At 44.5% G+C, this 17,086-nt stretch overlaps 1 protein-coding gene across 2 annotated transcripts in view; it reads right to left on the reverse strand.

The window, feature by feature from the left end:
* The window catches only part of LOC110489549 (guanine nucleotide exchange factor VAV3), a 184,778-nt gene that overhangs the window by 11,225 nt on the left and 156,467 nt on the right, over window positions 1-17,086 (reverse strand). For both annotated transcript variants that reach the window (XM_036945704.1, XM_036945703.1), the window contains exons 24-25: window positions 13,137-13,224; window positions 10,895-11,027 (exon numbers count right to left, since the gene is read on the reverse strand). In XM_036945704.1, the coding sequence (XP_036801599.1) occupies window positions 10,895-11,027; window positions 13,137-13,224 (221 nt within the window). The remainder of the gene's footprint in view (window positions 1-10,894; window positions 11,028-13,136; window positions 13,225-17,086) is intronic.

The following is a 17,086-nucleotide window of genomic DNA, read 5'->3' on the forward strand; positions in this document are numbered from 1 at the left end:
AGGGGAGAGGAGGGAGCAGGTAGGGGAGAGGAGGGAGTAGGTAGGGGAGAGGAGGGAGTAGGTAGGGGAGAGGAGGGAGTAGGTAGGGGAGAGGAGGGAGTAGGTAGGAGAGAGGAGGGAGTAGGTAGGGGAGAGGAGGGAGCAGGTAGGGGAGCGGGGGAGGGGGCAGGTAGGGGAGAGGAGGGAGTAGGTAGGGGAGAGGAGGGAGTAGGTAGGGGAGAGGAGGGAGCAGGTAGGAGAGAGGAGGGAGTAGGTAGGAGAGAGGGGAGAGTGCAGGTAGGAGTGAGGGGAGGGAGCAGGTAGGAGGGAGGGGAGGGAGCAGGTAGGAGGGAGGGGAGGGAGCAGGTAGGAGGGAGGGGAGGGAGCAGGTAGAAGGGAGTGGAGGGAGCAGGTAGGAGGGAGGGGAGGGAGCAGGTAGAAGGGAGGTAAGGGAGCAGGTAGAAGGGAGGGGAGGGAGCAGGTAGAAGGGAGGGGAGGGAGCAGGTAGGAGGGAGGGGAGGGAGCAGGTAGAAGGGAGGGGAGGGAGCAGGTAGAAGGGAGGGGAGGGAGCAGGTAGAAGGGAGGGGAGGGACCAGGTAGAAGGGAGGGGAGGGGAGGGAGCAGGTAGGAGAGAGGAGGGCAAAGCAGAGGAGGGAGAAGGAGAGGAGAGAAAAGCATGTTTAATTAACACTCAGAAGCAGCATCAGGCCGTAGAAGCGTGCAGATTGAGAGATGAACACAGCCTCCGACCAGAAACCCAAACAACCACAACAATCTGACTGAGTTGGTGAAAATGTACGTAATGATCCCCGCCTTATAGAATACCCTTTAGGTCCACTTCCTATTTGTAGTCTACGTTTTAAAAACCTCAGGGTGAGCACTGGAGTTGAAATCATGATTAGAAAATGTCCATTCCTTTTTAGAATGTACCGATATATTGGTTTATCGTTGATTAATTCAACATACACTCAATTCTTCATATGATGCTTCATATTTTATGAGCAACTGAATGGACGTTAAATGGTATTGAAATGGAATTTACCCAACTGTCCTCCACTATGTCCAGACTGTTTCTTTGTGTGTGTGTTCGAGTGTGGGTGTTTACCCCAAAGCCCATGTCACCGTAAGGACCTGCTATCTGCTTCGGCCATCATATGATGTCCCATCTGACCAGCAGGTCCAGAGCAATACAACGGAGCTGATGTGAACCAGGCAATATAACAGCAACTCGCCCAAGCCTTCTCCATTTCTCCTTCTCCCAAATCCAGTCAGCTGATGTTCTGAAAGAGCTGCAAAATCTGGACCCCTACAAATCAGCCGGGCTAGACAATCTGGACCCTTTCTAAAATGATCTGCTGAAATTGTTGCAACCCCTATTACTAGCCTGTTCAACCTCTCTTTCGTGTCGTCTGAGATTCCCAAAGATTGGAAAGCAGCTGCGGTCATCCCCCACTTCAAAGGGGGGGACACTCTTGACCCAAACTGCTACAGACCTATATCTATCCTACCCTAAGGTCTTCGAAAGCCAAGTAAACAAACAGATTACTGACCATTTCGAATCCCACCGCACTTTCTCCGCTATGCAATCTGGTTTCAGAGCTGGTCATGGGTGCACTTCAGTCACGCTCAAGGTCCTAAATGATATCATAACTGATAAGAGACAATACAGTACAGCTGTATTCATCGACCTGGCAAAGGCTTTCGACTCTGTCAATCACCACATTCTTAGTGGCAGACTCAACAGCCTTGGTTCCTCAAATGATTGCCTCGCCTGGTTCACCAACTACTTCTCAGACAAAGTTCAGTGTGTCAAATCGGAGGGCCTGATGTCCGGACCTCTGGCAGTCTCTATGGGGGTGCCACAGGGTTTAATCCTCGGGCCGACCCTCTTCTCTGTATACATCAATGATGTCACTCTTGCTGCTGGTGATTCTCTGATCCACCTCTATGCAGACGACACCATTCTGTATATTTCTGGCTCTTCTTTGGACACTGTGTTAACAACCCTACAGATGAGCTTCAATGCCATACAACTCTCCTTCCGTGGCCTCCAACTGCTCTTAAATGCAAGTAAAACTAAATGCATGCTCTTCAACCGATTGCTGCCCGCACCTGACCGCCTATCCAGCAACACTACTCTGGAAGGTTCTGACTTAGAATATGTGGACAACTACAAATACCAAGGTGTCTGGATAGACTGTAAACTCTCCTTCCAGACTCACATTAAGCATCTCCAATCCAAAAATAAATCTAGAATTGGCTTCCTATTTCGCAACAAAGCATCCTTCACTCATGCTGCCAAACATACCCTCGTAAAACTGACCATCCTACCAATCCTTGCCTTCTGCGATGTCATTTACAAAATAGCCTCCAACACTACTCAGCAAATTGGATGCTGTCTATCACAGTGCCATCCATTTTGTTACCAAAGTCCCATATCCTACCCACCACTGCGACCTGTATGCCCTCGTTGGCTGGCCCTCGCTTCATACTCGTCGCCAAACCCACTGGCTCCAGGTCATCTATAAGTCTTTGCTAGGTAAAGTCACAATCGTTTAAAGATGGATTGGACCAAGTTGCTGCGTGGTAGGCGTACATTTTTATTTATTTTAAAACCGAAAAAACAACAAAATACAAAAACTAGCGTAAAGCTACATGCAGTGCAGAAAGCGACTACACACAAACAAGATCCCACAATCTAAGGTGGGAAAAAAGGGTTGCCTAAGTATGACAACGATAAACAGCTGCCTCTGATTGGGAACCATACCCGGCCAACAAAGAAATAGAAACATAGATTTGCCCACCCAAGTCACACCCTGACCTAACCAAATAGAGAATAAAAAAGGCTCTCTAAGGTCAGGGCGTGACACCCGCCTTATCTCAGTTCACTGATCACCATAGAAGCACCCACCCGTAGCAGGCGCTCCAGCAGGTATATTTTACTGGTCATCCCCAAAGCCAATTCCTCCTTCTGCTGCCTTTCCTTTCAGTTCTCTGCTGCCAATGACTGGAACGAACTGCACAAATCACTGAAGCTGGAGATTCATATCTCCCTCACTAGCTTTAAGCACCGGTTGTCAGAGCAGCTCACAGATCACTGCACCTGTACATAGCCCATCCGTAAATAGCCCATCCAACTACCTCATCCCCATACTGTTATTTATTTGATTTATTTTGCTCCTTTGCAGTATCTCTACTTGCACACTCATCTTCTGCACATCTATCACTCCTATATTGTAACTATTTCTCCACTATGGCCTATTTATTGCCTTACCTCCCTAATCCTACCTCATTTGCAGACACTGTATATAGACTTTTTCTACTGTATTATTGACTGTATGTTTGTTTTACTCCATGTGTAACTCTGTGTTGGTGTATGTGTCAAACTGCTATGCTTTATCTTGGCCAGGTCGCAGTTGTAAATGAGAACTTGATCTCAACTAGCCAACCTGGTTAAATCAAGGTGAAATAAAACATTTAAAAAATAGATCACGGCTTTCAGCCAATCAGCATTCAGGGCTCCAACCACCCAGTTTATATATATATATATATATATATATATATATATATATAACCCTGGCTAGTTACTAATGAGGAGAACCTGGATTCACACAAACCCTGTCAACCTGTGGTATCTGTGGAGGAAGATCAGAGGAGAAATCTGATGAGGATTTTAATACCTCTCTACTCTGTCGGATATCTGTTTCCATACAACCCTCCGAGGAGCTATCTACCACTAGACACATATCATGCAGGTAACTCAATATACTTTAAAATGGCTAAAACCAAATCAAAACGGTGTGTGAATGATAATGGACCTACATTCATATAGTTTATTGACTGTCCAGCTCACTAATAATCACTGCAGTCAGGGAGCATCAGAAATGCCTGTTTATTGTGTGAACATTTTGACGGCAAGGAAATATAACACATTGTTGTTGAAGTCCGAATGCTATCGACATCCCTGCTCTAGAGGGTTGACTATGTTGTAAAAGTAGGAACCAGGAGGGATTCTTCTCAGATATGTAGATATGCATAGAGTCAGGTCCAAAACGGAAGATAACCACGTATTAGCATTTCAGCCAAACATTAGCATTTCAGCCATGCATTAGCATTTAAGCCGTGCATTAGCATTTCAGCCATGCATTAGCATTTCAGCCATGCATTAGCATTTCAGCCATGCATTAGCATTTCAGCCATTCATTAGCATTTCAGCCATGCATTAGCATTTCAGCCATGCATTAGCATTTCAGCCATTCATTAGCATTTCAGCCAAACATTAGCATTTCAGCCATGCATTAGCATTTCAGCCGTGCATTAGCATTTCAGCCATGCATTAGCATTTCAGCCATGCATTAGCATTTCAGCCATTCATTAGCATTTCAGCCATGCATTAGCATTTCAGCCATGCATTAGCATTTCAGCCATTCATTAGCATTTCAGCCAAACATTAGCATTTCAGCCATGCATTAGCATTTCAGCCGTGCATTAGCATTTCAGCCATGCATTGGCATTTCAGCCATGCATTAGCATTTCAGCCATGCATTAGCATTTCAGCCATTCATTAGCATTTCAGCCATGCATTAGCATTTCAGCCATTCATTAGCATTTCAGCCATGCATTAGCATTTCAGCCATGCATTAGCATTTCAGCCGTGCATTAGCATTTCAGCCATTCATTAGCATTTCAGCCATGCATTAGCATTTCAGCCATGCATTAGCATTTCAGCCATTCATTAGCATTTCAGCCATGCATTAGCATTTCAGCCATGCATTAGCATTTCAGGCATTCATTAGCATTTCAGCCAAACATTAGCATTTCAGCCATGCATTAGCATTTCAGCCGTGCATTAGCATTTCAGCCATGCATTAGCATTTCAGCCATGCATTAGCATTTCAGCCATGCATTAGCATTTCAGAAATATCACATTTAAAATGACTGATTAACCTTCATGTGTAAAATATGACTGTTCTCAGATGTTTTATTCATACAAGTGATATCTAGAACATGAATGGGTTCTTCGGGTGTCCCCGTAGGAGAACCCTTTGTTGGTTCCAGGTAGAACACTTTTGGTTCTGGTAGAACTGTTTTGGGTTCCATGTAGAACACTTTTGGTTCTGGTAGAACTGTTTTGGGTTCCATGTAGAACACTTTTGGTTCTGGTAGAACTGTTTTGGGTTCCATGTAGAACCTTTTCCACAGAAGGCTTTACATGGAGCCCAAAACGGTTCTACCTCGAAACAAAACATTTTTTTTTTTTTTACCTGTTTTGGAGAAGAAAAACTCTTCAAATGAACAGCAATTTTTTTTTTTGTTATTTACAAGTGAATAAAGGAGCTGAATTCTGTGAGCTGGGGCGTTAGACAGGAGGAGAGGGAAGGAGAGAGGAGGAGAGAGGTTATTATTTCAGTGAGGGACTTGTTTTTCCTCCTCCTTCCTCTCTCCATTTTGTCTGTCTGTCTGTCAGTCTGTCTGTCTGTCAGTTTGTGTGATTGTTTTAAGGCCGAAAGACATTTGAGAGACAACTAAATGCAAACGGAGCTGACTGGCAGCAGCTTCTGACTGACTGACTGTATTCATCAGAGTGAGACTGGCAGCAGCTTCTGACTGACTGTATTCATCAGAGTGAGACTGGCAGCAGCGTCTGACTGACTGTATTTATCAGAGTGAGACTGGCAGCAGCGTCTGACTGACTGTATTTATCAGAGTGAGACTGGCAGCAGCTTCTGACTGACTGTATTTATCAGAGTGAGACTGGCAGCAGCTTCTGACTGACTGTATTTATCAGAGTGAGACTGGCAGCAGCTTCTGACTGACTGTATTTATCAGAGTGAGACTGGCAGCAGCTTCTGACTGACTGCATTTATCAGAGTGAGACTGGCAGCAGCTTCTGACTGACTGTATGCATCAGCCTTTCCTTTCTGTGTTTATCTCCCCACTTGCAAAACAACCTTCAGCAAACCCTGGGAGATTTTCTTGCGCTTTTCACACGGTGACATATGGTGCTACAGTGAAATCTCATCTCCGCACCGGTTGAGGCACCAGGTTGCTCACCACTGGGATCCAGGATCCAACATGCCTCTTCTCCTCTGTCTCTGTTGTCTTTTATTCATGGTGTAACAGCAACACAGGACTATACAGTATTCAGTATTCACCTGTCATCTAGACCATCTAGACCTGTCATCTAGACCATGTAGACCTGTCATCTAGAGCATGTAGACTTGTCATCTAGACCATGTAGACCTGTCATCTAGACCATGTAGACCTGTCATCTAGACCATGTAGACCTGTCATCTAGACCATGTAGACCTGTCATCTAGACCATGTAGACCTGTCATCTAGACCAAGTAGACCAGACATCTAGAACATGTAGACCTGTAATCTAGACCATCTAGACCTGTCATCTAGACCATCTAGACCTGTCATCTAGACCTGTCATCTAGACCATCTAGACCTGTCATCTAGACCTGTCATCTAGACCATATAGACCTGTAATCTAGACCATGTAGATCTGTCATCTAGACCATGTAGACCTGTCATCTAGACCTGTCATCTAGACCTGTCACCTAGACCATCTAGACCTGTTATCTAGACCATGTAGACCTGTCATCTAGACCTGTCAACTAGGCCATCTAGACCTGTCATCTAGACCATCTAGACCTGTAGACATGTCAATTCGACCATCTTGTCCTGTCACCTAGACAAGTCATTTAGACCTGTCATCTAGACCATCTAGACCTGTCATCCAGACCATCTAGACCTGTCATCTAGACCATCTAGACCTGTAGACATGTCATCTAGACCTGTCATCTAGACCATCTAGACCTGTCATCTAGACCATCCAGACCTGTAGAAATGTAATCTAGACCATCTAGACCTGTCATCTAGACCATCTAGACCTGTCATCTAGATATGTCATCTAGACCATGTAGACCTGTCATCTAGACCTGTCATCTAGACCATCTAGACCTGTCATCTAGGCCATCTAGACCTGTCATCTAGACCATCTAGACCTGTCATCTAGACCATCTAGACCTGTCATCTAGGCCATCTAGACCTGTCATCTAGACCATCTAGACCTGTAGACATGTCATCTAGACCTGTCATCTAGACCATCTAGACCTGTCATCTAGACCATCTAGACCTGTAGAAATGTCATCTAGACCATCTAGACCATCTAGACATGTCATCTAGACCTGTCATCTAGACCATCTAGATCTGTCATCTAGACCATCTAGACCTGTCATCTAGACCTGTCATCTAGACCATCTAGACCTGTCATCTAGGCCATCTAGACCTGTCATCTAGACCATCTAGACCTGTCATATAGACCATCTAGACCTGTCATCTAGGCCATCTAGACCTGTCATCTAGACCATCTAGACCTGTAGACATGTCATCTAGACCTGTCATCTAGAACATCTAGACCTGTCATCTAGACCATCTAGACCTGTAGAAATGTCATCTAGACCATCTAGACCATCTAGACATGTCATCTAGACCATCTAGACCTGTCATCTAGACCATCTAGATCTGTCATCTAGACCATCTAGACCTGTCATCTAGACCATCTAGACATGTAGACATGTCATCTAGACCATCTAGACCTGTAGACATGTCATCTAGACCATCTAGCCCTGTCATCTAGACCATCTAGACCTGTCATCTAGACCATCTAGACCTGTCATCTAGACCTGTCATCTAGACCATCTAGTAGACCTGTCATCTAGACCTGTCATCTAGACCATCTAGACCTGTCATCTAGACCATCTAGACCTGTCATCTCTTGACTAGACATAAAACATTCCAGCAGTATTGTCATTCAAATTGTCACTGTCTCATGCTAAAATGAATGGATGCCAGAGTGTAGAGTAGAGTAGTATTGTATAGTGTAGAGTAGAGTAGTGTGTAGAGTAGTGTAGTGTAGTGTAGTTTAGTATAGTATAGTGTAGTGTAGAGTAGGGTAGTGTAGTATAGTGTAGTATTGTGTAGAGTAGAGTAGAGTAGTGTAGTGTAGTGTTGTGTAGAGTAGAGTAGTTTAGTGTAGTGTAGTGTAGTGATGAGTAGTGTAGTGTAGTGTAGTGTAGTGTAGTGTAGTGTAGTGTAGTGATGAGTAGTGTAGTGTAGTGTAGAGTAGTGTAGTTTAGTATAGTGTAGTATTGTGTAGAGTAGAGTAGTGTAGTGTAGAGTAGTGTAGTGTAGAGTAGTGTAGTTTAGTATAGTGTAGTGATGAGTAGTGTAGTGTAGTGTAGTGTTGTGTAGTGTAGTGTAGTGTTGTGTAGAGTAGAGTAGTGTAGTGTAGTGTAGTGATGAGTAGTGTAGTGTAGTGTAGTGTAGTGTAGAGTAGTGTAGTTTAGTATAGTGTAGTATTGTGTAGAGTAGAGTAGAGTAGTGTAGTGTAGTGTAGTGTAGTGATGAGTAGTGTAGTGTAGTGTAGAGTAGTGTAGTTTAGTGATGAGTAGTGTAGTGTAGTGATGAGTAGTGTAGTATAGTGTAGTATTGTGTAGAGTAGAGTAGTGTAGTATAGTGTAGTATTGTGTAGAGTAGAGTAGAGTAGTGTAGTGTAGTGTAGAGTAGTGTAGTGTAGTGATGAGTAGTGTAGTATAGTGTAGTATTGTGTAGAGTAGAGTAGTGTAGTATAGTGTAGTATTGTGTAGAGTAGAGTAGAGTAGTGTAGTGTAGTGTAGTGTAGTGATGAGTAGTGTAGTGTAGTGTAGAGTAGTGTAGTTTAGTGATGAGTAGTGTAGTGTAGTTTAGTATAGTGTAGTATTGTGTAGAGTAGAGTAGTGTAGTGTAGAGTAGTGTAGTGTAGTGTAGTTTAGTGATGAGTAGTGTAGTGTAGTTTAGTATAGTGTAGTATTGTGTAGAGTAGAGTAGTGTAGTGTAGAGTAGTGTAGTGTAGTGTAGAGTAGTGTAGTTTAGTATAGTGTAGTGATGAGTAGTGTAGTGTAGTGTAGTGTTGTGTAGAGTAGAGTAGTGTAGTGTAGTGTAGTGATGAGTAGTGTAGTGTAGTGTAGAGTAGTGTAGTATAGTGTAGTGTAGTGATGAGTAGTGTAGTGTAGTGTAGAGTAGTGTAGTATTGTGTAGAGTAGAGTAGAGTAGTGTAGAGTAGTGTAGTTTAGTATAGTGTAGTGATGGGTAGTGTAGTGTAGTGTAGTGTTGTGTAGTGTAGTGTAGTGTTGTGTAGAGTAGTGTTGTGTAGTGTAGTGTAGTGATGTGTAGAGTAGTGTAGTGTGGTGTTGTGTAGTGTAGTGTAGAGTAGTGTAGTGTTGTGTAGTGTAGTGTAGAGTAGAGTTGCGTTGTGTAGAGTAGTGTAGTGTTGTGTAGAGTAGTGTAGTGTTGTGTTGTGTAGAGTAGTGTAGAGTAGTGTAGAGTAGAGTTGCGTTGTGTAGAGTAGTGTAGTGTTGTGTAGAGTAGTGTAGTGTTGTGTAGAGTAGTGTAGTGTTGTGTTGTGTAGAGTAGTGTAGAGTAGTGTAGAGTAGAGTTGCGTTGTGTAGAGTAGTGTAGTATTGTGTAGAGTAGTGTAGTGTTGTGTTGTGTAGAGTAGTGTAGAGTAGTGTAGAGTAGAGTTGCGTTGTGTAGAGTAGTGTAGTATTGAGTAGTGTAGAGTAGTGTAGTGTTGTGTAGAGTAGTGTAGTGTAGATTAGTGTTGTGTTGTGTAGAGTAGTGTAGTATTGTGTAGAGTAGTGTAGTGTTGTGTTGTGTAGAGTAGTGTAGTGTTGTGTAGAGTAGTGTAGTGTAGATTAGTGTTGTGTTGTGTAGAGTAGTGTAGTATTGTGTAGAGTAGTGTAGTATTGTGTAGAGTAGTGTAGTGTAGATTAGTGTAGTGTTGTGTAGAGTAGTGTAGTATTGAGTAGTGTAGAGTAGTGTAGTGTTGTGTAGAGTAGTGTAGATTAGTGTAGTGTTGTGTAGAGTAGTGTAGTGTAGTGATGTGTAGAGTTGCGTTGTGTAGAGTAGTGTAGTATTGTGTAGTGTAGAGTAGTGTAGTGTTGTGTAGAGTAGTGTAGTATTGTGTAGAGTAGTGTAGTGTAGATTAGTGTAGTGTTGTGTAGAGTAGTGTAGTATTGAGTAGTGTAGAGTAGTGTAGTGTTGTGTAGAGTAGTGTAGATTAGTGTTGTGTTGTGTAGAGTAGTGTAGTATTGTGTAGTGTAGTGTAGTGTTGTGTTGTGTAGAGTAGTGTAGTGTAGTGTAGTGTAGTGTAGAGTAGTGTAGAGTTGCGTTGTGTAGAGTAGTGTAGTATTGAGTAGTGTAGAGTAGTGTAGTATTGTGTAGAGTAGTGTAGTATTGAGTAGTGTAGAGTAGTGTAGTATTGTGTAGAGTAGTGTAGTGTAGATTAGTGTAGTGTTGTGTAGAGTAGTGTAGTATTGAGTAGTGTAGAGTAGTGTAGTGTTGTGTAGAGTAGTGTAGATTAGTGTTGTGTTGTGTAGAGTAGTGTAGTATTGTGTAGAGTAGTGTAGTGTTGTGTTGTGTAGAGTAGTGTAGTGTAGTGTAGAGCAGTGTTGTGTTGTGTAGAGTAGTGTAGTATTGTGTAGAGTAGTGTAGTATTGTGTAGTATAGTGTAGTGTTGTGTTGTGTAGAGTAGTGTAGTGTAGTGTAGAGCAGTGTTGTGTTGTGTAGAGTAGTGTAGTATTGTGTAGTATAGTGTAGTGTTGTGTTGTGTAGAGTAGTGTAGTGTAGTGTAGAGTAGAGTTGCGTTGTGTAGAGTAGTGTAGTGTAGTGTAGAGTAGTGTTGTGTTGTGTAGAGTAGTGTAGTGTAGTGTAGTGTAGAGCAGTGTTGTGTTGTGTAGAGTAGTGTAGTATTGTGTAGAGTAGTGTAGTATTGTGTAGTATAGTGTAGTGTAGTGTTGTGTAGAGTAGTGTAGTATTGTGTAGAGTAGTGTAGTGTGTGTGCGTTGTGATAGTACTGTGTACTCACTCTTTCCTCCAGGTTTGTTGGTGCAGAGCATAGCAGCGGGGCTCTCCTGCTCTCTGTAGGGGAACTGCAGTGTGGTGTCCAGGCTTCGGAAGCCTTCCCTCAGGGAGTAATGTTGATAGTACTCAATCAGTTCCTGCACACCCATACACCCATACACCCAGGCAAACACTCTCACAGTTAGCAAAATAGCCTTAAAAACACTTAAAAACACAACTTCTATGAAAATGATGTGTGAAAAATAATAGTGTACTTTATATCGTTCTAAATCTGTTTAAAAATTCCCTCTGTCCAGTTACAAATTAGCTTTAAGTGAAAATGTGTCAGGTAGTTTTACATTTTATGAAAAGTTTGGCAACAATAAAAGTAGGCTATGTGTAAAGAATAGGACTACAGAAGAAGACTACAGAGGAGGACTACAGAAGAAGACTACAGAAGAAGACTACAGAAGAAGACTACAGAAGAAGACTACAGAAGAAGACTACAGAAGAGGACTACAGAAGAAGACTACAGAAGAAGACTACAGAAGAGGACTACAGAAGAAGACTACAGAAGAGGACTACAGAAGAAGACTACAGAAGAAGACTACAGAAGAGGACTACAGAAGAAGACTACAGAAGAAGACTACAGAAGAAGACTACAGAGGAGGACTACAGAAGAAGACTACAGAAGAAGACTACAGAGGAGGACTACAGAAGAAGACTACAGAAGAGGACTACAGAAGAAGACTACAGAAGAAGACTACAGAGGAGGACTACAGAAGAGGACTACAGAAGAAGACTACAGAAGAGGACTACAGAAGAAGACTACAGAAGAAGACTACAGAGGAGGACTACAGAAGAAGACTACAGAAGAAGACTACAGAGGAGGACTACAGAAGAAGACTACAGAAGAGGACTACAGAAGAAGACTACAGAAGAAGACTACAGAGGAGGACTACAGAAGAAGACTACAGAAGAAGACTACAGAGGAGGACTAAAGAAGAAGACTACAGAAGAAGACTACAGAAGAGGACTACAGAAGAAGACTACAGAAGAGGACTAAAGAAGAAGACTACAGAAGAAGACTACAGAAGAAGACTACAGAAGAGGACTACAGAAGAAGACTACAGAAGAAGACTACGAAAGAAGACTACAGAGGAGGACTACAGAAGAAGACTACAGAAGAAGACTACAGAAGAAGACTACAGAAGAAGACTACAGAGGAGGACTACAGAAGAAGACTACAGAAGAAGACTACAGAAGAAGACTACAGAAGAGGACTAAAGAAGAAGACTACAGAGGAGGACTACAGAAGAAGACTACAGAAGAAGACTACAGAAGAAGACTACAGAAGAGGACTAAAGAAGAAGACTACAGAAGAAGACTACAGAAGAAGACTACAGAGGAGGACTACAGAAGAAGACTACAGAAGAGGACTACAGAAGAGGACTACAGAAGAGGACTACAGAAAAAGACTACAGAAGAAGACTACAGAAGAAGACTACAGAGGAGGACTACAGAAGAAGACTACAGAGGAGGACTACAGAAGAAGACTACAGAAGAAGACTACAGAAGAAGACTACAGAGGAGGACTACAGAAGAAGACTACAGAAGAAGACTACAGAAGAAGACTACAGAAGAGGACTAAAGAAGAAGACTACAGAAGAAGACTACAGAAGAAGACTACAGAGGAGGACTACAGAAGAAGACTACAGAAGAGGACTACAGAAGAGGACTACAGAAGAGGACTACAGAAAAAGACTACAGAAGAAGACTACAGAAGAAGACTACAGAGGAGGACTACAGAAGAAGACTACAGAGGAGGACTACAGAAGAAGACTACAGAAGAGGACTACAGAAGAGGACTACAGAAGAAGACTACAGAAGAAGACTACAGAAGAAGACTACAGAAGAGGACTACAGAAGAAGACTACAGAAGAAGACTACAGAAGAAGACTACAGAGGAGGACTAACAGTAAAAATGTCCTTTGTAAAGCATAGCTAAAGCCAACATAATATTGGGTGAATAGAAGGGAGAGAACACATCCAATCCACCCAGGACCAATCCCTGTCTATAACTCTCTACAAGGCCTACAGGCAGTGAAGTAAACCACACCGGTAAACCAACTCTAATTGCAGCCATTTTCACACAGCAAGCAGCTAAAATAAGATTCATGTTTTGACACATAATTCGAGAAATGCTACGAGTGAGTTATTTCTGTGTGAAATGCATTGAGGGCGTTGAAAAAAGGAAACAGACTCACTAATATACTCCCGAACTTGTTGTTCTCTGCGATGTGAAAGCAGCCGTCCCTGTTCAGGATCTTGATGTGCTTCACGTCGTTGCTGTACCTGTGACCCATTAATAAGTGATGAGTGTAATTTTCTGGCGATCATTGAGATCGATGTTGATAGACCGGGGCACCATTCCTCACTACCCCTTGGTATTTCAGGAGCCAGGGGGGAGGTGGAGACTGACGAAGGGACAGTCGCCCCCCATTTAGGGGGGCCTGAGCAGGACCAAGTAGGGCAGTAGGAGGGGATTATGGAGGGTATAGAGACACCGAGCCCTGTCCTCTCTTGATCTCTTTAATTCTCCATCATTATTCTCTTATCTCCCTCTCAGAGCAGTAATACCCCTAATAACGTGGCCTAATCCATATTCTACACACTAAAACAAACCCCAGTCACAGGTCAATTGTACACTGACATTTTGACTGACTGGCTGGGTCCTCTTGGCTCGACTCTAGTGGTTGTATCTTGTAGAAGGAAGGTGGCAGGGCCTCAGTAGAACAGTGTAGCTTGTAGAAGGAAGGTGGCAGGGCCTCAGTAGAACAGTGTAGCTTGTAGAAGGAAGATGGCAGGGCCTCAGTAGAACAGTGTAGCTTGTAGAAGGAAGATGGCAGGGCCTCAGTAGAACAGTGTAGCTTGTAGAAGGAAGATGGCAGGGCCTCAGTAGAACAGTGTAGCTTGTAGAAGGAAGGTGGCAGGGCCTCAGTAGAACAGTGTAGCTTGTAGAAGGAAGATGGCAGGGCCTCAGTAGAACAGTGTAGCTTGTAGAAGGAAGGTGGCAGGGCCTCAGTAGAACAGTGTAGCTTGTAGAAGGAAGGTAGCAGGGCCTCAGTAGAACAACAGAGTGCAGCTTGTAGAAGGAAGGTGGCAGGGCCTCAGTAGAACAGCAGAGTTATACAGAGGGGGCCAGGGATAGGGCCTCAGTAGAACAGCAGAGTTAAACAGAGGGGGCCAGGGATGGGGCCTCAGTAGAACAGCAGAGCTATACAGAGGGGGCCAGGGATAGGGCCTCAGTAGAACAGCAGAGTTAAACAGAGGGGGCCAGGGATGGGGCCTCAGTAGAACAGCAGAGCTATACAGAGGGGGCCAGGGATAGGGCCTCAGTAGAACAGCAGAGCTATACAGAGGGGGCCAGGGATAGGGCCTCAGTAGAACAGCAGAGCTATACAGAGGGGGCCAGGGATAGGGCCTCAGTAGAACAGCAGGGCTATACAGAGGGGGCCAGGGATAGGGCCTCAGTAGAACAGCAGAGCTATACAGAGGGGGCCAGGGATAGGGCCTCAGTAGAACAGCAGAGCTATACAGAGGGGGCCAGGGATAGGGCCTCAGTAGAACAGCAGAGCTATACAGAGGGGGCCAGGGATAGGGCCTCAGTAGAACAGCAGAGCTATACAGAGGGGGCCAGGGATGGGGCCTCAGTAGAACAGCAGAGTTATGCAGAGGGGGCCAGGGATGGGGCCTCAGTAGAACAGCAGAGTTATGCAGAGGGGGCCAGGGATGGGGCCTCAGTAGAACAGCAGAGCTATGCAGAGGGGGCCAGGGATAGGGCCTCAGTAGAACAGCAGAGCTATACAGAGGGGGCCAGGGATAGGGCCTCAGTAGAACAGCAGAGCTATGCAGAGGGGGCCAGGGATAGGGCCTCAGTAGAACAGCAGAGCTATACAGAGGGGGCCAGGGATAGGGCCTCAGTAGAACAGCAGAGCTATGCAGAGGGGGCCAGGGATAGGGCCTCAGTAGAACAGCAGAGCTATGCAGAGGGGGCCAGGGATAGGGCCTCAGTAGAACAGCAGAGCTATGCAGAGGGGGCCAGGGATAGGGCCTCAGTAGAACAGCAGAGCTATACAGAGGGGGCCAGGGATAGGGCCTCAGTAGAACAGCAGAGTTATGCAGAGGGGGCCAGGGATGGGGCCTCAGTAGAACAGCAGAGCTATGCAGAGGGGGCCAGGGATAGGGCCTCAGTAGAACAGCAGAGCTATACAGAGGGGGCCAGGGATAGGGCCTCAGTAGAACAGCAGAGCTATACAGAGGGGGCCAGGGATAGGGCCTCAGTAGAACAGCAGAGCTATACAGAGGGGGCCAGGGATAGGTCCTCAGTAGAACAGCAGAGCTATACAGAGGGGGCCAGGGATAGGGCCTCAGTAGAACAGCAGAGCTATACAGAGGGGGCCAGGGATAGGGCCTCAGTAGAACAGCAGAGCTATACAGAGGGGGCCAGGGATAGGGCCTCAGTAGAACAGCAGAGCTATACAGAGGGGGCCAGGGATAGGTCCTCAGTAGAACAGCAGAGTTATACAGATGGGGCCAGGGATAGGTCATTGTCTAATTCGAACACTTCATGTAGTTTCCACATAAGTGTGCAGAGTTTCTTTTTTTCTCTTTCTCTGTCTCTCTCTCGTTGTGAGGATTTAATAACCTTGAGCAGGCTGTATAACGGTCTCTCTGGGTCTATTCACCAGTGCTGCAGCAGCATGCATCGCACACAAGCAATTAAGACTTCAGCTCCGGTGGAACTTGAAGACAGTGAAAAAGCTTTCATTAGAGAGAAAAAAGGAGGAGATGAATTATTTGGTTGAAGGGGGTTTTAAAAAAAAAGTGTTTCAGGCAGCCTCTCAGAGCAGCCCTCCCTCTCCCTCCCTCGCTCTCTCTTAATTAAATGATATTCAAAGGGCTTTGCTGGCATGGGAAACACATGTTTACATTGTCAAAGAAAGTGAAATAGACAAACAAATAGGGAAATAAACAAGCAAAACATTAGTAAACATTACACTCACAAAAGTTTTAAAAGGAGTTAGACATTTCAAATGTCAGTGTCTGTCTCTGTCTCTGTCTCTGTCTCTCTCTCTCTCTCTCTCTCTCTCTCTCTCTCTCTCTCTCTCTCTCTCTCTCTCTCTCTCTCTCTCTCTCTCTCTCTCTCTCTCTCTCTCTCTCTCTCTCTCTCTCTCTCTCTCTCTCTCTCTCTCTCTCTCTCTCTCTCTCTCTCTCTCTCTCTCTCTCTCTCTCTCTCTCTCTCTCTCTCTCTCTCTCTCTCTCTCTCTCTCTCTCTCTCTCTCTCTCTCTCTCTCTCTCTCTCTCTCTCTCTCTCTCTCTCTCTCTCTCTCTCTCTCTCTCTCTCTCTAAGTTTTACCAGCTCCCTGCAGGGAAGGAGTGTCTCAACCCACCTTGGCACAGAAACACAAACGCTGCATATCATTGGCCTGTTCCAGCCTGTCTGAACATTCAGTGCTGTCATCTGTCTATCTGCAGCATACCAACAGCCGCGGGTGACTGAAATGAGTGTACAGTGATAACACGCAAGGGTTCTTTTCCAGTCTACGTCGCCACGGGCTTTTTAATGTGTTTGTGGCAGAGTGCTTCACCGCACTTAAAGCAATACATATTCCCACTGTACTGTGGGAGTCACTTATAAAGAATCATTACTCCTGCACGTATCTCACCTCAAGTTACTTTTTAACTCACAACGCAATGCATGTCTGTGTCTGTGCAGAAAGTCAGCGGTAGGACTGAACTGCACATATCACCACTGACAATGGAGGAAGAGTCTTGCCTTTTCTCCTCTATGACTAACGATTAATGGCTATTAGCAGTGTGGCTGTACTGTACTGTACTGTAATGTGCTGTAATGTACTATACTATACTGTACTATACTATACTATGCTGTGCTGTACTGTACTATACTGTAATGTGCTGTAATGTGCTGTACTGTACTGTAACGTGATGTACTGTCCTATACTGTACTGTAATGTACTGTACTATACTGTACTGTAATGTGCTGTAATGTACTATACTATACTGTACTATACTATGCTGTGCTGTACTGTACTATACTGTAATGTGCTGTAATGTGCTGTACTGTACTGTAATGTGATGTACTGTACTATACTGTACTGTAATGTACTGTAATGTACTGTACTACACTGTACTG

The sequence above is a fragment of the Oncorhynchus mykiss genome, chromosome 15, assembly GCF_013265735.2.
Source record: "Oncorhynchus mykiss isolate Arlee chromosome 15, USDA_OmykA_1.1, whole genome shotgun sequence".
Taxonomy (NCBI): domain Eukaryota; kingdom Metazoa; phylum Chordata; class Actinopteri; order Salmoniformes; family Salmonidae; genus Oncorhynchus; species Oncorhynchus mykiss.